At 38.4% G+C, this 21,677-nt stretch overlaps 1 protein-coding gene across 3 annotated transcripts in view; it reads left to right on the top strand.

The window, feature by feature from the left end:
* TEAD3 (TEA domain transcription factor 3) overlaps positions 1–18,499 on the top strand; it is a 108,677-nt gene extending 90,178 nt beyond the window's left edge. For all 3 annotated transcript variants that reach the window (XM_087719896.1, XM_087719897.1, XM_087719898.1), the window contains 9 exons: positions 3,246–3,257; positions 3,734–3,871; positions 4,877–4,920; positions 7,183–7,244; positions 9,782–9,915; positions 10,457–10,630; positions 11,246–11,386; positions 11,514–11,666; positions 14,270–18,499. In XM_087719896.1, the coding sequence (XP_087576022.1) occupies positions 3,246–3,257; positions 3,734–3,871; positions 4,877–4,920; positions 7,183–7,244; positions 9,782–9,915; positions 10,457–10,630; positions 11,246–11,386; positions 11,514–11,666; positions 14,270–14,383 (972 nt within the window). In that variant the 3' untranslated portion in view covers positions 14,384–18,499. The remainder of the gene's footprint in view (positions 1–3,245; positions 3,258–3,733; positions 3,872–4,876; positions 4,921–7,182; positions 7,245–9,781; positions 9,916–10,456; positions 10,631–11,245; positions 11,387–11,513; positions 11,667–14,269) is intronic.
* Positions 18,500–21,677: the final 3,178 nt, after the last annotated feature.

Below are 21,677 nucleotides of genomic sequence, written 5' to 3'. Positions count from 1 at the left end.
CTTGAGTTAATTTACTTTTTACCATGGCAGGTACAGAAAGAAACAAAGGAAACAGTTGTTTCGCTAACTCTCTTACGGAAACTATTGTGTGATGTGTTTAAGAACCTAATACGTTATTTGGCAAGGAGGCCTATGCCGTGGTTGCAACCGAGATGCACAGAACCAGAAAGGGACATAAGATGGCTGTGGCTGAATCAGGATATGTAGAACAAGTTCACGAAACCAGGAACTAAGGGAGCTGGGCAAGGATGCAACTGGAGAGCTTTATCCTGTGATTGCCTTTCCTTTTCTTCTGTGGTTGGCTTTTTTTCTCCTTATTCTGTAACTGAAGATTGACTAACTTGATCCCTTTCCCTCTGTGTGTTCTGTGTACTGTGATTTGCTGAATAAAATGTCTGAAGATGGAGCAGAAGATGGGATGGTTCTAAAGGAAGCCAGAGAGTATTCTAAACTGATCTGGATTATCTTTTCATTTTTGTTGGTGAATATACTGAATGTCTTGGAAAGAACTGAAAAAATTTACAAAATGGCCTCTCTCTTCCCTTTCTAGATTCCCCAAGATAGAATATATATTTAAATAGGATTGGGAAAGTTGCCAATGGTTGTCTCTGCATCTTTTGACCCAAAAAGAAAGAGAATCTTGACTATTTACAAACAGACTACATTCCCTATATTTACATTGTCAAAGCCCTGGTTTCCATAGAATTCAGTAAATACTTCCAGTTGAAGACTGGCATAGAACAGTAAAAAGATATAGAAGTGTATTTCATGCAGTAATTGGATATAATTCTAGAGCATCTTTATTTTCATTCTGACCCTGTAGGAAATCTTCCACAAAAGTTAGAAAATACATTACCCCAGAAATGAGGTTGATGTGCTAGTCCATTGATGTCAAGGAATATTTTTGTCAAGAAATGCCACTATTTACAGCACATTTTAACTTTTTCTTATTTGTAAGCAAGGAAAGGACAAATTTCCCTTTAAGCTCTGTATTCAGAGTAAACCTTAGCTACTTGCTGTGAATGTTGTCGCCAGTGACAAAGCTCTTCCATGTGCCCAAGTGAAACACGGAAGATCAATTTTCAAATTATTCCTCAAGTTGAAACTTGATGTTATACTGACATCTGTGGTTATTCTGAACTCAGTGCAATTGGCTTCTGAGTGGATATGCTAGGTAGTTCATTAAAAGGCAAGTTGTGTACACACAGTGAACCTGGCCTGCATCCCAAGGTTATTGTAAGACTAAAATGGGAAGAGTATACATAGAGCCACAGTGGTGCAGTGGTTAGAGTGCAGTACTGCAGGTTATTTCAGCTGACTGCTAGCTGCAGTTCAGCAGTTCAAATCTTACCGGCTCAAGGTTGACTCAGCCTTCCATCCTTCCGAAGTGGGTAAAATGAGGACCCAGATTGTTTTGGGGGGGGGGGGTATGCTGACTCTGTAAACCGCTTAGAGAGGGCTGTAAAAGCACTATGAAGCGGTATATAAGTCTAAGTGCTATTGCTATACTACAATGGAAGCTCCTTACACAAAAGATAAGTGAGAATTATGAATTGCTTCATAATAACAATTATTATTTAATCTTTTGAATACATATCGAACAATAGATCTAGTATCTCAATTGGTTTTTTTTTAATTGCCGTTGTAACCCTACGGTTTGAGATATACTTGACAACTTTTTTATAGGATGCATGCCCTTGATATCAGGAGGATACTTGGAAGGAAATGCTGTGCCTTGAGTGTGCAGCAATGCAGTCACATTACTAAGCCATGTTGTTTCTGCATGTGCCTCTGAATGCCCATAACTGGGGCTGTATGTGTGTGTTCTTATACCGAAACAAGGCTTTTGTAGCCTGCTTTAATAAATAGTTGTCCACAATTCTGCATTTCTGATTTGTTTTGAAATGTTATATGATGAACAAAAGTATATTCACTTGCAACAGACTTACAAAGTGATTAACAATGAAGCCCTGTATATATCCCACTTCATGACAAAATGACCTTTTTCAGACTCTGGAATTAGCCAAACTCATTAGGCACCACTGCTAGCAACTTGTGCCTTGGGGTGAGGGAGAATATTCAGAAAATAAATCCTCCTTTTGTAGCTGAATTGTGACATTGGAATCTATTTGATCTTTAATTCTGTCCCTGTAAGTTCAGGATTGAGATGTTGAGACTGGTTTGATATCAAGTTTACATTGATAAACCTCTCTTAGCTTCAGTTCTGAATTGCTAATGATGTTTCAAGGCATCTTTAAAAGAGGGACTGAAAGGAGAAATGACTTCACAGCCAGTTAGTCTTTAAACTTTAAGGAGAGAGACAAAGAAAATTTAAAAACAATGCAGAAGATGTAATGATTCACACAATTGTCTGCGTGCAAGCAGTGTATTCTTAAAATACCAAATATTAATGTTAGAACACATTGCTATTCTTTAATATATAGCATAAAATTTATAATTATTTCTATTCTTCTTATATATGGCCTGCAAAAATCCTGGATACGTTTCCTGTATGTTTATGCTGCCATCTAGTGGTCATCCAGAGTATTGCAGTCCTAATTTACCTTTCCTGTGTAATTGTGCAAGGAGGTGATAGAAGAGAACCTTGAGCATTGTTTTTCATTTGTATCTGTCTAGTGTGCAAAATAGTGCTGCCATCCATACATAGACCTAGACTAATTTGCAGAAGAGCAAAACTGGAGAGCCTGCTCAATTTTTGACTAAAAAAAACCCTTGCTTATTGTTCACTTCATTTGTGAACACGAAGAAGATATCCATCTGAGATCAGCATCCTGCCAGGTGGGACTTTCCACCCATTCCTTTTTTAGCCAAAGTTCCCAGGATTCTGTGAAGTAGGATACATTGGAAACTGGCCTTGCTCAGGGGTAATTTATTTCCAAAGCAAAGGTAGAGATGTCTATGGAGATTCTCAGTCATCCAGGTCATGGTTGTCCCAAAGGATTTTCAAAAGGCAGCTGGACGTCATTTTTCCTTGAAGACGTTTCACTTCTCATCCAAGAAACTGAAGAACTTCGAGAACTGAAGAAGCTTCTTGTATGAGGAAGCTTAAGGAAAAACAAAGCCCGGTTGCCTTTTGAAATAGTACCTTTGGGACAAAGTAAAGGTAGATTATCGCAATACCTTGAAATCCCATTATGATTATAGATACTATGCAGATTTTCCTCAGCCTTCACCCATACCTGAGTTCTAATCATATTTCTCTTTTTCTTTTTCCCTTCATGCAGGCTATGAACCTGGTAAGTACCACCCAGACCTCTCTTTATTCCATTAGCTGTAGATACCGTATAGGTCCCGACAAGAGTTTAAAAATCCTTAACCTCAGGGAAACCCGAAATGATTTCTGATACTGCTAGAAAGAGAAAATTAGAAGCTGCTGTTTGGAGAATTTGAATATTATTCTAAGACGCTGCCTGTGGTTTGCTTCTCTGTCTCTGCTTAAGTTGTACAAAACCAAAGAATTTGACTGTCTCTGATTAACAAGGTACCTTTCTAAAAGTAGTGGCAACTATTTCATTACTTTTCAGAAACAACTTGGATGAATGGTTTATAGTTAGTGTACAGTAGTTGAAGCTCAGAGAGAAAATGGTTTTGTTGTAACTAACAAAGACCATAACAACTATCCCTTAATTTCAGACGGCTTGTTATTTTTGTGTGCTCTCAAGGTATGGATTAGCAAGCCCTCCTTCTGTTTCATTTTTATCCTATTTTGAAGGATCAAGTCTCAAAGGACAAGGCTTTGCAGAGTATGGCTTCAATGTCTTCAGCACAGATTGTGTCTGCTAGTGTCCTGCAGAACAAGCTGAGTCCTCCTCATCCACTCCCTCAGGCTGTCTTCTCTGCTGCTCCCAGGGTAAGAAATGCCCCGCATATGGATGTAGGGTCATGAGCAGAAAGGATTCTTAGGAGAGATGCTCTTGGCTTATTTGAAACATGTTAGGTATTTTATACCAACCTGCATCTCTGTCTTTTTAATTCAAGTGCCATGTTTAATTACTAAACAAAGAAGTTTTGTGTGGCTTATAAGCATGATGGTGGGCTGGGGGTTGCTGCTGCCAATACAGGAGGGTTTGTCAGTAGGCACCACAGTAGTATGGCTGGGTGATTGGGCATGTACTTCAGACTACAGGTGGGCACATGCTATAGAGTAGTATGGGATCTTATTCTTCATAGCCAGATTCCCCAGGAGAAAAAGCAGCAGGAATGGGAGTTACTTACTGGAGTGACTTGTGATCTTCCTTTCTAGCTTCCCCATTCACTTTGCTTGTGGGAAGCTGGCACGGAAGGTTGCAAATGGTGATTACATGACCACATGAACCATCATGGGATCATGATCATGTGACGGGGGAGTCATAACTTCTGACAGTTGTTGAACAAATGGTCATTACCCAAGGACTACCTATGGCAATTTTGAGATTGTGAATTTTAAAGGTGTAAATAGTACTGGTTTACCCCTCAAAAGCCTCCCCCCCAATTCTCATCCCTTCTCCCACCATCCCCCCAAAATGGATATAAGTTTCCAGCCTCATTTTTTTTCAGTGATGGTGCTAAGCCCACAGAAGGGCTCCTAAGATTCTTCTAAAGATCAGGAAGCTCAGTCACAGCCACTAATTCCTTCACTGTTGCCCTACATCTATCTAACAATTACTTTACTAAAATTAAGATAATTCTCTGGCTTTGCGTAAAGATTCCCACTGATGTAGTCCCAGTTTTTAACTGCTGGTGGCAGACGTTTCAAACTATTTTATGGAAAATGTATTAAATATTCACCCTTAACATGCTGTGAATCATTGAATGATGATATCAGCTATTGAGAATATCTTTGACTTCATGTTTTGTGTCCTTTTTGCTTTCTCAGTTTTGGAGTGGGCCTATCCCAGGACAGTCTGGACCTTCTCAGGAGTAAGTAGGGACAGATGGAATGGGATGGGATGGGATAGTCTTGAACATGACTTTGTAAAGTAAGTGCTTGAGCTGTATGCTAATGGTACATTTTTAGTGCTGATGCAAGATTATGTTTTTCAAACAAACTTGTTACTATTTTTCTAAAACAGAATAATTGAATCCTGGTTACCAGTTGCACATAGAGATTGCTCCAACTCAAATGTGGAAGATAAATGTGTGAACTCTTCCATTGTTTAGATAATGTTCCACTTCAGAAACCCTGCCCCAGCAAAGCCCACCAATATTTCCTTATCAACTGTATTAAATTTATGATATGATGTAAAAGTACTGGAGAGTCAGTACTTTTAGACATATAATCCCAGAAATCCAGGCTTATGCTGGCTCACATCAAAAGATCCATCAGGTCTAGCACTGTGCTTCCACATTGACTGGCCTGTGACTCTGAGAAGCCCAATGATATAATAATCTAGCACTTGCTGCCTGGTCACATATGCAGCAAATCCCAATGTTGGCAAAATAATGACATGCAACCAAAGACATCATCACACAAATGCTGCAATTTTACACCCGTACCCCAGGGGTGGGTTTCAAAAATTGTTCGAACCTACTCTGTGGGCGTGACCACCTTTGTGGGAGTGGCTTGCTGCCCATGTGACCGGATGGGAGTGGCTTGCCACCCATGTGACCTGGTGGGAGTGGCCAAGACGATGTTATTACTAGATATTACTAATTACTAGATATTATTAATATTACTAGATCATTATTAATGCATAGATAACTGCGGGACATTACACACCCACCCACACCCACAAACTATGACAGTGCTAGGAAAACACCAAAAAAATAAAAATCCCCCCCCCCAAAAGACTGCCAATGAAACCAGTTGTTTTTTTTCCTAAGTCTAAGAACAGGAAAGACAAAGTCACTGGAATAAAAACCATCAAGGCAATGTGGAAAATTATAAAGGACAGGCACTCACAGAACCATCAACCACCTCAGAATTACCTAAACAAGGAGGGTGAAACACACTGCCTTGCAACAAACCTGGCCTGCCCATAGAAAAGCAGCCACTTTGAGACACATAAACCTGGTCTAAACACTTAAAAGCAACATATTGCATCACAAATAAAACATTTGCAAAAAGGAATAACATTTCTTCTTCCCCCTCCCAAGAAGACCGTTTTCTTTTTAAAAATGCCTCTGCAGACGATCTTGAAAACCTGCGAGGGATTCCCCCACCCCATTTCTGCTTGCCTATAGCCTTGTAAGCTTCCACAGAGAAGCTTCTGCAGAGGGGTTTTTAAAAAGAAAACGGTCTTCTTGGGAGGGGGAATGGGCTATGCTCCTGGTTTTGGGGATTCCCCCCCACCAAAGACCAATTGCCAATCTCTCCAAATCCTTTTCAGGATTTTCTTTTTAAAAAACACCTCTCTGCAGACGATCTTAAAAACCTGCGAGGGATTCCCCCACCCCATTTCTGCTTGCCTATAGCCTTGTAAGCTTCCACAGAGAAGCTTCTGCAGAGGGGTTTTTAAAAAGAAAACGGTCTTCTTGGGAGGGGGAATGGGCTATGCTCCTGGTTTTGGGGATTCCCCCCCCACCAAAGACCAATTGCCAATCTCTCCAAATCCTTTTCAGGATTTTCTTTTTAAAAAACACCTCTCTGCAGACGATCTTAAAAACCTGCGAGGGATTCCCCCACCCCATCTCTGGTTGCCTGCAGCCTCGGAAGCTTCCGCAACTTCACAGTAAAAGCAAGTAAGAACTTCTCTTGCTCGTGAGATTTTCTTTACTGTGCAAAGGCTTGCTTTAAAACTGCAGGCTCCCAGGGAGGGGGGCAGGGGGAAATGCTGCCCATATGTCCCCTTCCAAAGCAACCTTGCAGGTTTTCAAGATCATCCAGAGAGGCGTTTTTTAAAAAGAAAAACCCTGCAGGCACCCAGCGACAGGGGCTAGGAGCTAGGAACCCGGAAGTTAATTACTTCCGGGTTCACTGACGAACCGGATCGCAAGAACCGGTTCGAACCAGCAGGAACCCACCCCTGCCGTACCCCAACATCTGACGTAAATATGTAATACATGATATTTATATTATGGTACCATCACACATTTCATCGTTTCCCTCATCCTTCCACCTTTTGCTATTGCTCGTATTGCCTGGCATTTAGTATTCAGAGTAAAGCTTGTAGCTGAGATACGCAGATTAGAGGAAAGTTTGTCAAAATAATTTAATCTATTTGATGTTATTTTGTTTTTCAGCATTAAACCTTTTGCACAACCACCCTACCCCATTCAGCCACCCATGCCTCCATCACTAGCCAGTAAGTGGTCACTTGATTTCTCCAATTTACCCTCTTGATGCTCAACTGTGCAAAAATTTTCTTGTCTCCTGTCTCCTTTACCACCATCTGAATGTGATTCAAATATTTGTTTACACAGTATAGCTCTCTTTTCCCATTGCTGCTCCCATGAACTCTTCTTTTTTTACCAACTGCAATATTGAATTTAATTGGAATAATTATCATCTTAATGAAAGTGATAGTGCCACTAGGCTGTGTATTTTATAATTTATATGCAGCATATGAATGCAGGCTGCTCATCCAAGTTACATGTTCTCTAAAATGAATTTTTGCTTGTCCTCAGTTCACTTACCCGTATGCAAAATAAAAGCAGAATCAGCATATAAGACAATATATTCACAATGACATTCATAATACACATACATATGGAAACAGGGCTTTTTGCACTAAAATCAAATTGATGTTGAAGGAATGCTGAGCCAGTAAGTCAAGAGATTACAGAATTATGCTTTAGGGCCATAATTATACTCAGGCTTTGACTAGAATTGTGTTCTGATAGCTGGAACAAAAGCTTCCTTTTTTGTATGTCTTTATATAACTTTTCTAGGTTGCACTTTGATGTCTTGGTTTTGTTCTATAGATACTCTTCTGTAAATGAACTGGTTGAGAGAAGGAAGTGGTGCAATTCAACAGAAAAATCAATTTATGAGAAAATGAGAAAACCCATTTAGTACTTATTCAGATATTAGATTCTTAGAACATTCCATACAGGGAGTACCTCAAGGTTCTGTTTTAGGCCCAGTTACTCTTCACCATTTTCATAAATGATCAGGATGTGGAAATAGAAGGGGAATACATTAAATTTTCAGATGACACCAAGCTAGGAGGAATAGCTAATACTTTGGAAGATAAACACAAGTTTCAGAAGGATCTTGACAGACTTGAACACTGGGTCCTATCCAATAAAATGCATTTTAGTGGTAAGAACAGTAAGGTCCTACACTTAGGTGAGAAAACCCAAATGCACAGTTATATAATAGGTTATACCTGGCTCCATAGGTTATAGCATAGCTGAGAGGAATTTGGTATCCTAATGGACTACAACTTAAATATGAGCCAGCAATATACTACAGCTGCCAAAAAAGTCAATGCAGTCCTAGGCTACATCAAAAGAGGGATAATATGAAGATTATGCAACGTAATAGTGCCGCTTTATACTTCACTGGTGAGACCACACTTGAAATATTGCATCCAGTTCCGATAAAAAATAATGCTGAGACTCTAGAAAGAGTATAACGGAGAGCAATAAAGATAAGAGGTCCGAAGGCTATACCATATAATGAATGGTTGAGAGAACTAGTCTAATGAAGAGGGACTGCGGTGACATGATACTTATGGTGTTGTCACAGAGAAGAGGGGATTGATCTACTTTCCAAAGCACCTGAGGGCAGGACAAGAAATAATGGGTGGAAGATCATTAAAGGAAGATTCAATCTAGAAGTAAGGAGAAATTTCCTGACTGAGAGAACAATCAATCACAAGCTTGCATCCCAAAATTGTGGGTGCTCCATTGCTGGAGGTTTTCAAGAAGAATTTGTCTGGGAGGGCGCATAAGGTCTCCCGCTCAAGCAGGAATTTGGACAAGAAGACCTCCAAGGTCCCTTCCAACCTTGTTATTTCTGTGTTCTATGTTCCTCCAAGGATTCAGTAAAAGCAGAACACTGACTTTTTGTATTATTATAGCAGTAAGTGAAAATTTGTGTTTTACACATGGAAGTTATTTAACTCATAGCACTCTTCATGTTTGTCTTTAAGTCTGAGATTTCTAATTAATACCTCTATTTTGTTCATAAATAACCTTCCCTTAATTTAATTTATTAAATTTATTATGGCTGCTCAGTCGGTTGGATTCTGGTGACTTATACAATTGATTAATAATAAAAGCAATTAACAATTGCAGACACATAAACAGGCAACTTAAACAAAAAAAACAACCCCTAAAACAATAAAATATATAGATACAACAGAGCTCTCACAAATACATCAGTAAACCTGTTAACCTCAGGCTTTGGATAAAGGCAGAGAACATGGGGGCATTCGTATCTTTTGGGGACTGCTGTTCTAGAGGGAAAAGGCAGCAAAGAGAAGGCATGCTTCCTCCGTCCCAGAAGGTGGCAGCCTACAATAGAGAACTTTCTCCATAACCTTCCTGAACAAACTGAATGCTAATTGCCATAATGGAAAGGGCTAATGATGGCCTCTTCATTGTTTAAGAGATAACGTGTTTCATATTGCTATCTCCTTAACTCCACAGACAGCCCATAAATGGGGAAAAACATCTTGATTTTAGAGAATATAATGTAATGCAATATTATTGTGATCAGGATAACAATTAAGGGAATAGTCTTAAATTGCCGGGAAAGATTGACAAATGAACCAAACTGAACTAAACTGGCCCAGTTGTCTATTCTTAAAGATTATTTTTTCCATACTTTTCTCCTGCAACTAAAATTTGGTTCTAAAATGTTCAAGAATGTTTTATCTGCCCATTTTTCTAGGCTATGAGCCCTTGGCTCCTCTTCCACCTTCTGCCTCAGCTGTGCCAGTCTGGCAGGACCGAACAATTGCCTCTGCCAAGTTGCGGCTCCTTGAGTATTCAGCATTCATGGAAGTACAGCGTGACCCTGAAACGGTAATTCTTCAGAAAGGAAATTCATACAAGACGGAGCAGACACTGATAGATCTTGCTTTACTCTACAGAATGCAATGAAGTTGCATTTTAAGACTATCTGAGGGGCGCCTGTTATTTCCATCCCATCCTATCCCAATTTCTGTGGTGACTTTATTACGCAAATGACATAACACACAAGTTAATTTGGTCCATTGCATCAAGATCCACAGAATTGAGTTTTCACTCTAGCGGTATCTTGAGAGATTTGTATCATAATTTCATTCTTACATACTGTCTGAGCTTCCATTTATCTGGTCTTTTGAAAAAGGGATGCACAGAACTTGAGTTCCAAATTCTCTTTACTGGTTTGTGAAATATAAATGTTACTATGGCTCCTTCTGGTCTGCTTTTGCTCAGATGATAGCAATTGGCAAATACAACTCTTGAGTCATCCAGGGCAAATTCATCAAGGGTATCCCAATTATTATTATTATTATTATTTTTGCAATGTTTCAACCTACATAGTGAGCAATGATGCCCTCTGTTTTCTTTCCCATTACAGTATAGCAAACACCTTTTTGTGCATATCGGACAGACGAACCCCTCATACAGTGACCCACTCCTGGAAGCAGTGGACATACGCCAGATTTATGACAAGTTTCCTGAGAAAAAAGGTGGCCTGAAAGAACTTTATGAAAGAGGACCCCAGAACTCCTTCTTCCTTGTCAAGTTTTGGGTAAGAACTTCATGCAGGTTGACGTTAAGCAGTGTCTGTGATTATTAAGTATTTCTTTACATGATAATATGGCAGATGATCTTACTATATTCTTCTTAGCCTATTCCTGTAATAAGTTTTTTCTAGTCTTAGTCTTCCAGAATGTTGGACCAATTCCCATCCAACATTGAAGAAGGCTGATATAATTGGGGGTGTAATATACAACTAGATAGGAGAAGATACCTTATTAAAGCAATATCCATGCAGTATTAAATAATCTTAATTTGGTGCCAATAAAGGAGAATATTTGTAGCTCAGGGTTGAAATGAGGGGTCCTTGGTGCTCTCTGAGCTTACTTGTTTTCTTGCAGACGTTTCATTACCCAAACTATGTAACATCATCAGTGCTCTAGCAAGCCCAAGGACCCCTCAATCTTAATTTGGCTATGGTTTTATTCCTTTTGTACACTAGATGGATTTGACATCTATATTTGAGTGAAAGGTGGACCCCATCCACCTTTTCCCCGTCCAACTGATCAACATGCTCTATTAACTAGCATGAATTAGATCTCTATTCTGAGCCAATAAATCATTCTAATCCATGTTTAATTTGCATTAATCTCTTGCTCTATTCTAGGCGGATCTGAACAGCACTATACAGGATGGTCCTGGTGCTTTTTATGGTGTAAGCAGTCAATATAGCAGTGCTGAAAACATGACCATCACAGTCTCCACTAAAGTGTGCTCCTTTGGAAAACAGGTTGTTGAAAAAGTGGAGGTGAGTCCTATGCTTTCTCTATGGGGAACAAATAGATAATCCATTTGATTATCTTTGCCCATTCTGAGTAGGTATTCTCAGATTCAGCACTGATAGCTTTACACGATCTCTACATGTCTTTCTGCAGACTGAATTTGCTCGGATGGAGAATGGAAGATGTGTCTATCGAATCCATCGGTCTCCTATGTGCGAGTATATGATCAACTTCATCCATAAACTGAAACATCTTCCAGAAAAATACATGATGAATAGTGTCCTGGAGAATTTCACCATCCTACAGGTAAAGAATCTCTTCCTTCTTCTGTTTCATTTCCTAGCTGGCCCCTTCATTTCTCACTGGTGCTCAGTAAAGCACTTCTTAATCATTTCAGTGTTGTTGCTGCCCAGATACTAAAACTAATCTTTATAAAAGGATGAGAAGCACATCAAGATTAATTAAATTCTGTAGGGAATCAGAGTGGTTTGTTCTTGGCTTACAGGTAGTCCTTGTCTCTATTTTACATGACCCCATTTTACTATGTTTTTGCTGAAAACTGGTCCTTACTTTTCAGTTTTCAGCAAAAATACTCTATAGCAGTGGTAGTCAACCTTTTTCTACCTACCGCCCACTAATGGATCTTTCTTGATGGGAAAATTTCCTTACTGCCCACCAGTTTTTGCGCAAGTTTGGAACATGAGCATATTTCTTTTTTTCAGACATGGGTTCTAAATTTGTTTCACAATTTAACAACTACTTTTACTCTTACGTTTTGATCTGCAGTCCACACAGTGCTTTTTCCCTCCTCTTTTCCCTTTTATTACAAACACCAAAAACAATGCTGTATTAGGTGCCAATTTTTATTAAGTGTCACCATCAAAACAAAATTCCTTTTCCTGCCTTCTTCTTCTTTACCTTTCTTATAGTATTTCACTATATCAACGATCTCTTTTTCCCTTTTTTATTTTCTCCTTCTTCTTCCTTTACTTATTTCTTTCTTTTATTTTATAAGATAACAAAACTTAATTTATGAGCCAGACTAAACATTGCTTACTCTCCTCCTTTATTTTATCCCCTTTTCTCTATTTTTCTTCCCTTTTTTTGTTAATTTTTTTTAATCTTTTCCTTTTTATCTCCTTTTTTTACCTTCCTTAGGGCAATGTACAAAAGTAAGTCTGAGCTAGTTAGCCCACTTATTATTATTAGCCAACAACAATTCTCTCCTGTCTATAACTTTTCTTTCTCCTATTTTGCAACTGCTCTGCTCCGCTTTATTTTATAAGATAACAAAACTTATCTGCCTGTCCCTGCTATCAGTTTCCACTCCTCCCCTTACTCTTCCCACGTGTTTGCTTGTTTGCGTGCACACGCACATTGGTTTATTGATGTGTGCGCTCGCGCTTGCCCACTCGCTCAAAAGGAGGTTTTAACCTCCAAAGTCCCTACCACCCACCTGGAATCCCAAAACGCCCACTAGTGGGCGGTAGAGACCAGGTTGACGACCCATGCTCTAGCATACAATGGGTTTGTTTAATGGCCAAGACATTCACTATACAACCACCATGTTTGTTTAATAGCCACCACAAAAAATATTGTAAAATCAGGTCAGCTGTGTGGGTAACTCATTTTATGACTCTCACAGTTTAGAACTGTAACAGGCAAGCTCCATTACAGTCAAGGATTACCAGTATAAATAATAGTTTCATTCCTTTCCTCTCAGAGTTTTCTTCTTTTAGCACTCATTATTTATTTTTGTTTTTTTTTAAAGGATGGCTTAATGATTGGTAAGTTACTTGATTACCTCCTAGGATTATGTAGCCATTGAGATTCAGAAGATGATGGAGTAATCCCATGACCTCTGACAGCACCTCCTAACATGTTTTGAAACACTTTTCCCTGTTTGAAACAGGATGTTATGAATTTATTGATAACAAGTCCTTTTTTTCCTGGATTTTTGCACATTTAAAGTGCAGGTGTGCATCTGCTATGTGTTAGCTAATCTAATGAAAGCCACTAGCTCTGCAACTCTTATAACAATCTATGATTGTTCTGTAAATTATATTACTTCTCATCCACCCATATCTTTTTTTTAAACTGATTTTCAAAATCAATTTAAAAAAATCAGCCTCTGCCTGTGAGTTTACAATGTAAAAACATTATTCAAAAGAGAAAAAGACTGGCAGGAAAAAGGGGAAAAAAGTAAACTTGGGCAACAATTCCTAAAATAAAATAGCTCCTCATATTCAGTCCTAAATGGATAACAGTTCAGAAAATCGACTAATTAGTAGGGATAATTAGGGTTCCACTATAATGTAATAAGAGCCAAGGTGGCGCAGTGGTTAAATGCAGCACTGCAGGCTACTTCAGCTGAGTGCAGTTCTGCAGTTCGGCTGTTCAAATCTCACCGGCTCAAGGTTGACTCAGCCTTCCATCCTTCCGAGGTGGGTAAAATGAGGACCCGGATTGTTGTTGGGGGCAATATGCTGACTCTGTAAACCGCTTAGAGAGGGCTGAAAGCCCTATGAAGCGGTATATAAGTCTAACTGCTATTGCTATTGCTATGTAGCATTTTTCATATACATTAAGCCTTAAGCTGTTCACAAGAAAACATGAAACCCAAATAAAAGGTCCTGCCCACATAAAATAGCACTGAAGGGACATGAGATCCTATAAATAAGAAATAAGTGTCTAGTAAAATTGTGGAAAACATCATCCTAATGCCATCATTTATATTGAGTTCTCTAACTTAATCCAAATTTATTGAGTTAGATAGAAGAATTCCTGCATAAATTTCAGTGGTTGTTTTTTATGCAAAATATGTTACTCTTTCTCTGAATTTATAACTTGACTTTTTCATTCGGTTTGACTTTCCCTGATCTCCCTAAATGTGTTTCTTTTTTAACTAGGTTGTTACAAACAGAGATACCCAGGAAACATTACTTTGCATAGCGTTTGTTTTCGAGGTATCAACCAGTGAGCATGGAGCTCAGCATCATGTGTACAAGTTGGTCAAAGACTAAAGGCCCCTCTGGGTTGACTGGACAATTTAAAAAAGAGGGAGGAAAGAGAAGTCTTGTCAGAGAAGCCACCTCTGTAGGATGCCTTGACACACATCCTTTGAAAATGAACAAAGAAAAAATATGCCAAAAAAATGACTCACACTCACAGATGTTTTCTACTTAGGAACATTTTGAACAAACAAACAGAAAAAAGCATTACAAGAAAGCATAAAGTGAAAGGAGAATTATATCTGGAGGCAGCAGGAAGAACTGATCTTGGGGGCTAGATCATCAGTATTTCAGGAGATGTTGGTGCCAAGGTCTGGTACCTCTTGATGCCTTCCCAGCAACAAAATGCTAACAGCATCTGGTGAAACGAGACTCTTGTTAATATCCATATGTGCCTATGTTTTCCATGCCAAATTCCAGATTCTGTCCTAGTGGCTTTGATCTGCCGAGAACAATGAACATGGGCAGGCTGAAGATGCTTGTTCTAAGAAAGGTTGGGAAATCTGATGCTGCCTTTGAACCGATCGAGTCCCTGAGGAAGATAATGATTTTTTTTTAAAAAGAAAAATATCTCTTGATTCACAAGTCTGTGTGCAGTGCCAAAATAGGGAGTTGGGGCAACATGGGGAGTTGTTGGTTAATTATAAGGAAATAACTTTATTCCCTTAATACCCTGGGCATTTTAAATGCAGGATTGCTGCATTTTCCCACCTCCTACCCAAGCTGAGAAGCTGGTGGAAGGCTTCTGCTGATGATTTATGACAAAAAAGTGTGGCAATTTTGTCCCAGATGCTTGAATAGAAGAGATGAGTAATAGTAGTATGAGCTTGGGGGAGGGGAAGAAGGCAAGGGTATGGATGTGCAAGAAAGAGAGAGACTGGCTGACTGGCTGACTTGGGAAAAAATGAATGAGAACCCCAGCAAGCAAAGGAAGGTCTTGTGGGATATTATAAGTTAGAGTGTGTATTAGAAGAAGGAGGGCACTGGGAGGAAAGCAAATTGGGTAATCATGAAATTAACAGTCTGACTAGGCTAGGGGGATTGCAAGATAGCTGTCTAAGGCAGTGTCTTTCAACCTTAACAACTTTTAAGATTTTGCAGACAGCTGGCGGGGAAATCTGGGAGTTGAAGTCCACACATCTTAAAGTTGCCAAGGTTGAGAAACATTGGTATAATGGTCTAGGGAAATGTTTGGGCTGGCTAAGGCTGAGTAATTTGGACATGTTTCCATACGTCTGTGGGAATTTAACAACTCTCATAAGAAGCTATTTTCTTATGTTTTTACTTTTTTCTTTGTTTGTATATTTGCCTTGCCAAAAACATTATGGGAAAAGCATAGACCAAAGCATTATTCTGGTGAGGTATTAATTTTTCTGCTTCTGTGCTAGTCACAGAAAAAGGGGCAGAATCTAATTGTCCAGATACTTTTTACCCCCTCTGTATTACGTATCTTTCCCTAGCAAATCCTTGCAGGGTTTGCTAGCATCAAACTAATTAAGGAGATACTGAAAGACAAAATGCAGTCCCACGTCACTTGAAAGCTGTATTGTTTCTTGCTGAAAATGCTGATGTTTAAGTCTAAACACAGGCCTCTGGTTTTAAGCATAGAGTTTAACATAGTTGCCTTCTAATTTAGATTGGTGCTTTTAGGAATTCTGTTACAGAAATAGCGTCAATATCATCATGCATGGCATCTACTGGACTGAGGCCCAGGAGATTTCAACTATACCCTGTCTTAACTATTAGCACGTAGTTTTGAGTAGTAGAGGATTTAACAGAATGTATGATTTTTGCCTGTCCCTACCATTGAGTCTCTATCACTGAGCTTTTCCTATCTTGTCCTACGGGTTTTTTTACTGAAACAAAAACCACCTCTTCTTGTCCAATTCCTTCTGATCAACCCAGCAAGACTAACCCCTAGACCATTGACCTTTCCCAAAGCGAGTAGAATTCTGATGGAGGAACTCCCAAGCAGGTACTTGGGAAAGGGGCACACTAGAAGGTAAAGATGTGATTGTTGGAAAAGGGAGCACAGGAGGTTACTCCTTTCTAGAACAATTTGGAATGCACAGGTCAAAGCCTGCCACTATTACATTTTCATGCTTGGGTATCTGTCCCACTTTAAATGGATGTTTTTTTTAAGGTGCTGTAAAGGAGACATTTCATCACAATGAAATGTTATTTTCCCCATAGTATTATTAGCATATAGGAGGACAGCCCCCAAAGAGACTGTGAAAAGTAGATGGGAAATTTCAGAATAAAAATATGTTAAAACAGATGAGTTGTGAATTTAGTTCATGGCACTGGGTCGCATAATATTCAGGTTAAACTTCTGCCTTAACATTGGTTATTCCTTCTTTTTCAAGGGGTTTTGTGCTTTGGGGGGGTGTCGTTTTTGCCACTGTCTGTCTGTCTCTCTCTCTGAGAGGGTAGATAGTAGTTTTGTTTTCGTAAAATCATGCTCTCTTTTTCATAACTGACGTGGGCCTCATTTTCACTATTGGCCTGTATGACCACTACATTACTGATCTAGTACCGTTTTCACTACCTGAATTGTCAGCTTTTGCTGGAAGGACCAGATACAAAGGCACTGGCTAATTCAGTGTTTGATCAGAAGAGTAAGAATGTTCCTAAGAGCCTTTGGACTGTTGTTTGAGTGACACATGCAACTCCAAGGTGGCAACATAAGAAAAACTGACAGAGTCGTTTCCCAACCCTTTGAAGGATGTTTTAAATTCAAGTAAGATTGTGTGTCGTCCCCCACCCCCGTATTAATTGATTGTAATTGATTCCACCCAAGAACTTCTGGATAACTCCATGACAATGTTAGAACAAACACTCCTTTCTGTATTAAGGAGTTCCCAAGGTGATCATACTAATGGAATGGTACACAGAAATGGAATTTGTAGAGAACCAAGTCACAATTTGCTCAGAACTGTGCCTTATTTTGCAACGTGTTGTGTTCTGGAGAGATGAGCAACATAACATGTGCTGAAAATTCTTATCAAGCCATGCCAAGTGGAAATTGTGCTTCTCCTTTCCTCCTTGCCTCATGTTAATTCTGCTCCACTGTCCTTATAAATTGAATGTTCCAAGCACAACCTCATGTGTTGTTTGGGCAAACTGGGTCACTGTGATGTCACAATCTTCAGTCCTAAATGTTATCCTTAGGAAGAATTGACTGGACAGTAAATGCCAGCTTTGACATTCAGGTACGTTTTGAGATTCCTCAAGCCTTTGGGGAAAGAGGTACAGCATCCTTGGTATAAAATAATAGCTATTACAGCTATTAATATGGGAGAAGGCAAAATCAATAGAGCCTGGGATGTTGAATTCCTTTTTGTTTCAGCCCTCAGCATCTATAAGGACAGGAGTGCTGGCTGATTTATATGTAGCATTTTTCATTCCTAAATGAAAAATTCTAGGAATTAAGATTAAACTTTCCCTATTCTCATTAGCTCATGTATAATAAAATAACCTTTTGTTAAAAAAAGATGTGGGGAGAACAAAGGTCTTTATGTAAATGCAGGTTCTTGTATTACATTGACAATCATCAGCTAAAGCCTTTCAAATAGGCCGCCTCTTAAACCGGACTGTTACATTTCTCTTCCTTTTTAGTCCTCCCATGCCATAATATTAGATTTTCTATCCTCAGCTTTCCTCTTCAGATTCCCCTCCACCCCTGGCCTCAACTTTCAGGTCGATTTATACTTTTAAGTGCCTATTTGGTATCCTCAGATAGCGACAGCAAGCTTAAGGAAAGAATGTCAAGAATGCTTCATGAATGTTTCTTAGTTGGATATACCACAAATCTCAACAATCAACTCTCCCCCACATCCTATGTATTTATGAATTTCACATGAAGTACTGTTTTATTTTTTTAAAGACTTTGTAAAACCTACCAGGGTTATGGTCACCTTTTTTTTAGAGCTCTGTCAGTCCACAATGTAAAACCATTTTTATGTATTATATTTTGTGTATTTTTTTTAATCCAGTTGTGATGGGTTGTATCATATATTATTGTGTTTACTGTATGTCCATCTTCAACTAGATGAGACAGTGGAGCTTCTAGAAAGCTATGGTCTGCTGAAAACTATTAAACTTATTGTTCATGGGTTGGCTCAAAAACCTTTTTGCATTTGTATTTTTTGCTTTCTTGTTTATTCACAGCATATTTTCAAGAAGCAGTTTTGGTCTGACTCTTGATTTGATCCACATTTAGGCATATCATAATTTAACTTTGTGTTTTATATGTTCCACTGATTTCAGTGGGTTTGCTTTGATATATAAGTCTCAAGCTACTATTTTGTCCATAATGTTCTACCAGGCACATTCTGTAAAATTCTGTATGAATCCCATATAAGCTTCCATTTCCTGCACAAGAGGAAAATGCACTGCATTCAGAATTCTTGTAAATATTTACTTGTAACAAAAATGTATATGATAACTTGTGTGAAGAGATTATTGCTACAGTATTCAAGTGAAGTTTTCATTTTCTGAGCATAGAGTTATTTAACTCTATTTGGAAGCAGCCTTAAAACTCAAATATTCTTTCCTTTCTAGCATCAGGCCGTGATAAAATTGTCTGTGAAGTTTGCTGCAAAAGCAAAGTACTGGCTGACAAGCATCTAATTGTTTCATGTCCCTCCCATCCCCAAATTTTCAAACCAAATACAATTTACATTATTAAAGTTTCTGAATCTTGTTTTATTAACATGACAATTACTGAATAAATGTTCTTTACAATTTAACTGACAAGTAGAGGAAGCAGAGCACGGAAGAACACATACAATACTGAACTTCTTATGAATTTTTGACATATGGTATATTCCATAAGGGTAACAACATTAATCTATTGCAGCAAAACTAACAAAGAATATTTTAACATTTTAAGTTTTAATAATAAATTTGTTGATTATGGCATCACTTCATCAGTTGCAAGATATTTCACACATACACATAGACACAAACACACACTTGTATATGACGGCAAGAATACAGTGGTAATTGCATTAAAGCCACATAGTGAATCCAGTTCTCGCCCTATCAAATAAAATTGTGCTAATTCATAAACTACTTCCATAATTGCACACTGAAGATCCCTTCTCAAATTGATTTATATCAAAATAGTAACAAAATCACCATTACATATGGAAGTACTTGCCTTTTTTAGTGTGGTCATTTTTGATCTCAGATTTTGCCCTTCTACAATCTATACTGTATGTAGCATGCAGAAGATAAGCTAATAAATGAGTCCATTAAAGTCTCTGGAGATTCTCAAATCGTCCAGGTCATGGTTGTCCAGAAGGTGCTTTTCCCAAAGACAATTAGACTTTCTTGATTTTTTTTCCTTGAAAACATTTTGCTTCTCAACCAAAAAGCTGCTTCAGTTCTTCAGTTGTCTTTTGGAAAAGCACTTTTGGGACAGCCTATAAAAGTGACATAATTCAAGTTCTGTATGACACTTTTTTTTTCAAATAGTAATGGGTAATGCATATAGGCAAACTACAGTCCACTGTGTAAATTATGGTGTAAAATAAATGCATATATTTCTGCACTATGCATTCAGATAAAGTTGATAAAGTCATAAGAATGAATGTGTTCAAATCAGTGGTGGGATTCAAAAATGCTTACTACCAGTTCTGTGGGCATGGCTTGGTGGGTGTGGTGTGGTTTGGTGGGCATGGCAGGGGAAGGATACTGTAAAATCTCCATTCCCACTACAGGGGAAGGTTACTGCAAAATCCCAATTTCCTCATGATCAGCTGGGACTCGGGAGGCAGATAATAGATGGGGGCAGGGCGAGTCAGAGGTGATATTTACCGGTTCTTCAAACTACTCAAAACTTCCACTACCTATTCTCCAGAACTGGTCAGAACCTGCTGAATACCACCTGTGGTTCAAATGCTCTTTCACAGTTCATTCTGCTCATGGCATCTGCAGCTTAATTGTTTCATGGTCTAATAATTTAACCTTGTGAATTCACAAATCATGGTTTGGGCAAGATATCCAATAAAATTGTATAACAGGTTGATATAATCTCCCTTTTATACAAAATAATATCAAAGACAGTCACATGATTTGGGTAGTTGATAACCAGCTCACATTTACAAAGATTGAAGCCTCCTGCAATCACATAATCATGATTTGTGGCCTCCCAGCTGGATTTGCTTAATATTTATGTTATTTGGTTAACAATCATATACTTTACTTAATGACAAAAATTCCAATTCAAGTCAACCTATAGATCATAGAAACAGTTGGAAGGAATGGAATCAAAATAGAGTGATTGACTAATTGTAGGAAGAGAGGCTGCAAGTTCTGAATGAAAAAATACTCAAAAAAATATCTATCTCTCCTTGAAATGAATGGCATAGAGATCTAGGAAAAGATAATATGGAAGCTACTTGAACATAATAATAGTAATTATAGAGTGTTACAGAAATGTGGAAATTTGCTAATTGGAAATATGAAAAAATATGCTTGGTAGATTGATGAAGAGGATCTATATGAGAAGAAATACATATAAAAGAATGTTCAAAATTTAGAAAAAGATCATTGCGAAAAATAATTGCAAAAATATAGTTGCAAAAAATTTGATGGAAATTTCAAATGAACAAATAAATATATTATTGACTTAATTGAAAACAGCTTAATTAGGGTTCCATAGCAGAGTGGATGGAATTAAAAATAAAAATTAAATAAACATTTAAAATGAAACTCGAGTGGATAAATCCTGAATTTATTCTTTCTGATAAATTCAGAACGTTATATAAGAATACAAGTAGTTCTCACTCCAGGCCCCAAGTATTCGCTCAAGATTCAAGATGCCTTCAAATGTTCTTCCCCTATTGTGATATAGGCCCTCCTTTACAAAAAATACCCCTCTGGATTCCACCTAAGACAAACGAGACAAGCTTCACCCAAAGGAATTAATCAACAGAAAGACAATGTAACATCAGGCTTCTTCAGTTTTCTGAGACAATCTATTGTAGAGCTCAATAAAATGGGAAACTTTTAACAGCACCAGGGAATGAGAGTTGGACTCATCTGCAGTAGATAAACAGTAACAGAGTTGGAAGGGACCCTGGAGGTCATCTAGTCCAACCCCCTGCTCACTCAGGAGACCTGTACGAGGGACTTGAACCACCGAACTGCCAACCATTCTGATCAACAAGCTCAGGTACAAAGGTCTCAACAGACAACAAGGGTTTTTCAAATATAGCAATTATTAAATAGGAACATAATTGTAACCTATCTCACAAATAGCCTGAATCTACATTACCATCCTATCTCCACCTCTCTT

The sequence above is a fragment of the Thamnophis sirtalis genome, unplaced genomic scaffold (genome assembly GCF_051295495.1).
Source record: "Thamnophis sirtalis isolate CommonGarterSnake01/CBP01778 unplaced genomic scaffold, rThaSir2_p1.2 scaffold_7, whole genome shotgun sequence".
NCBI classification, from domain to species: domain Eukaryota; kingdom Metazoa; phylum Chordata; class Lepidosauria; order Squamata; family Natricidae; genus Thamnophis; species Thamnophis sirtalis.
This window is presented reverse-complemented; position numbering and strand designations above follow the sequence as displayed.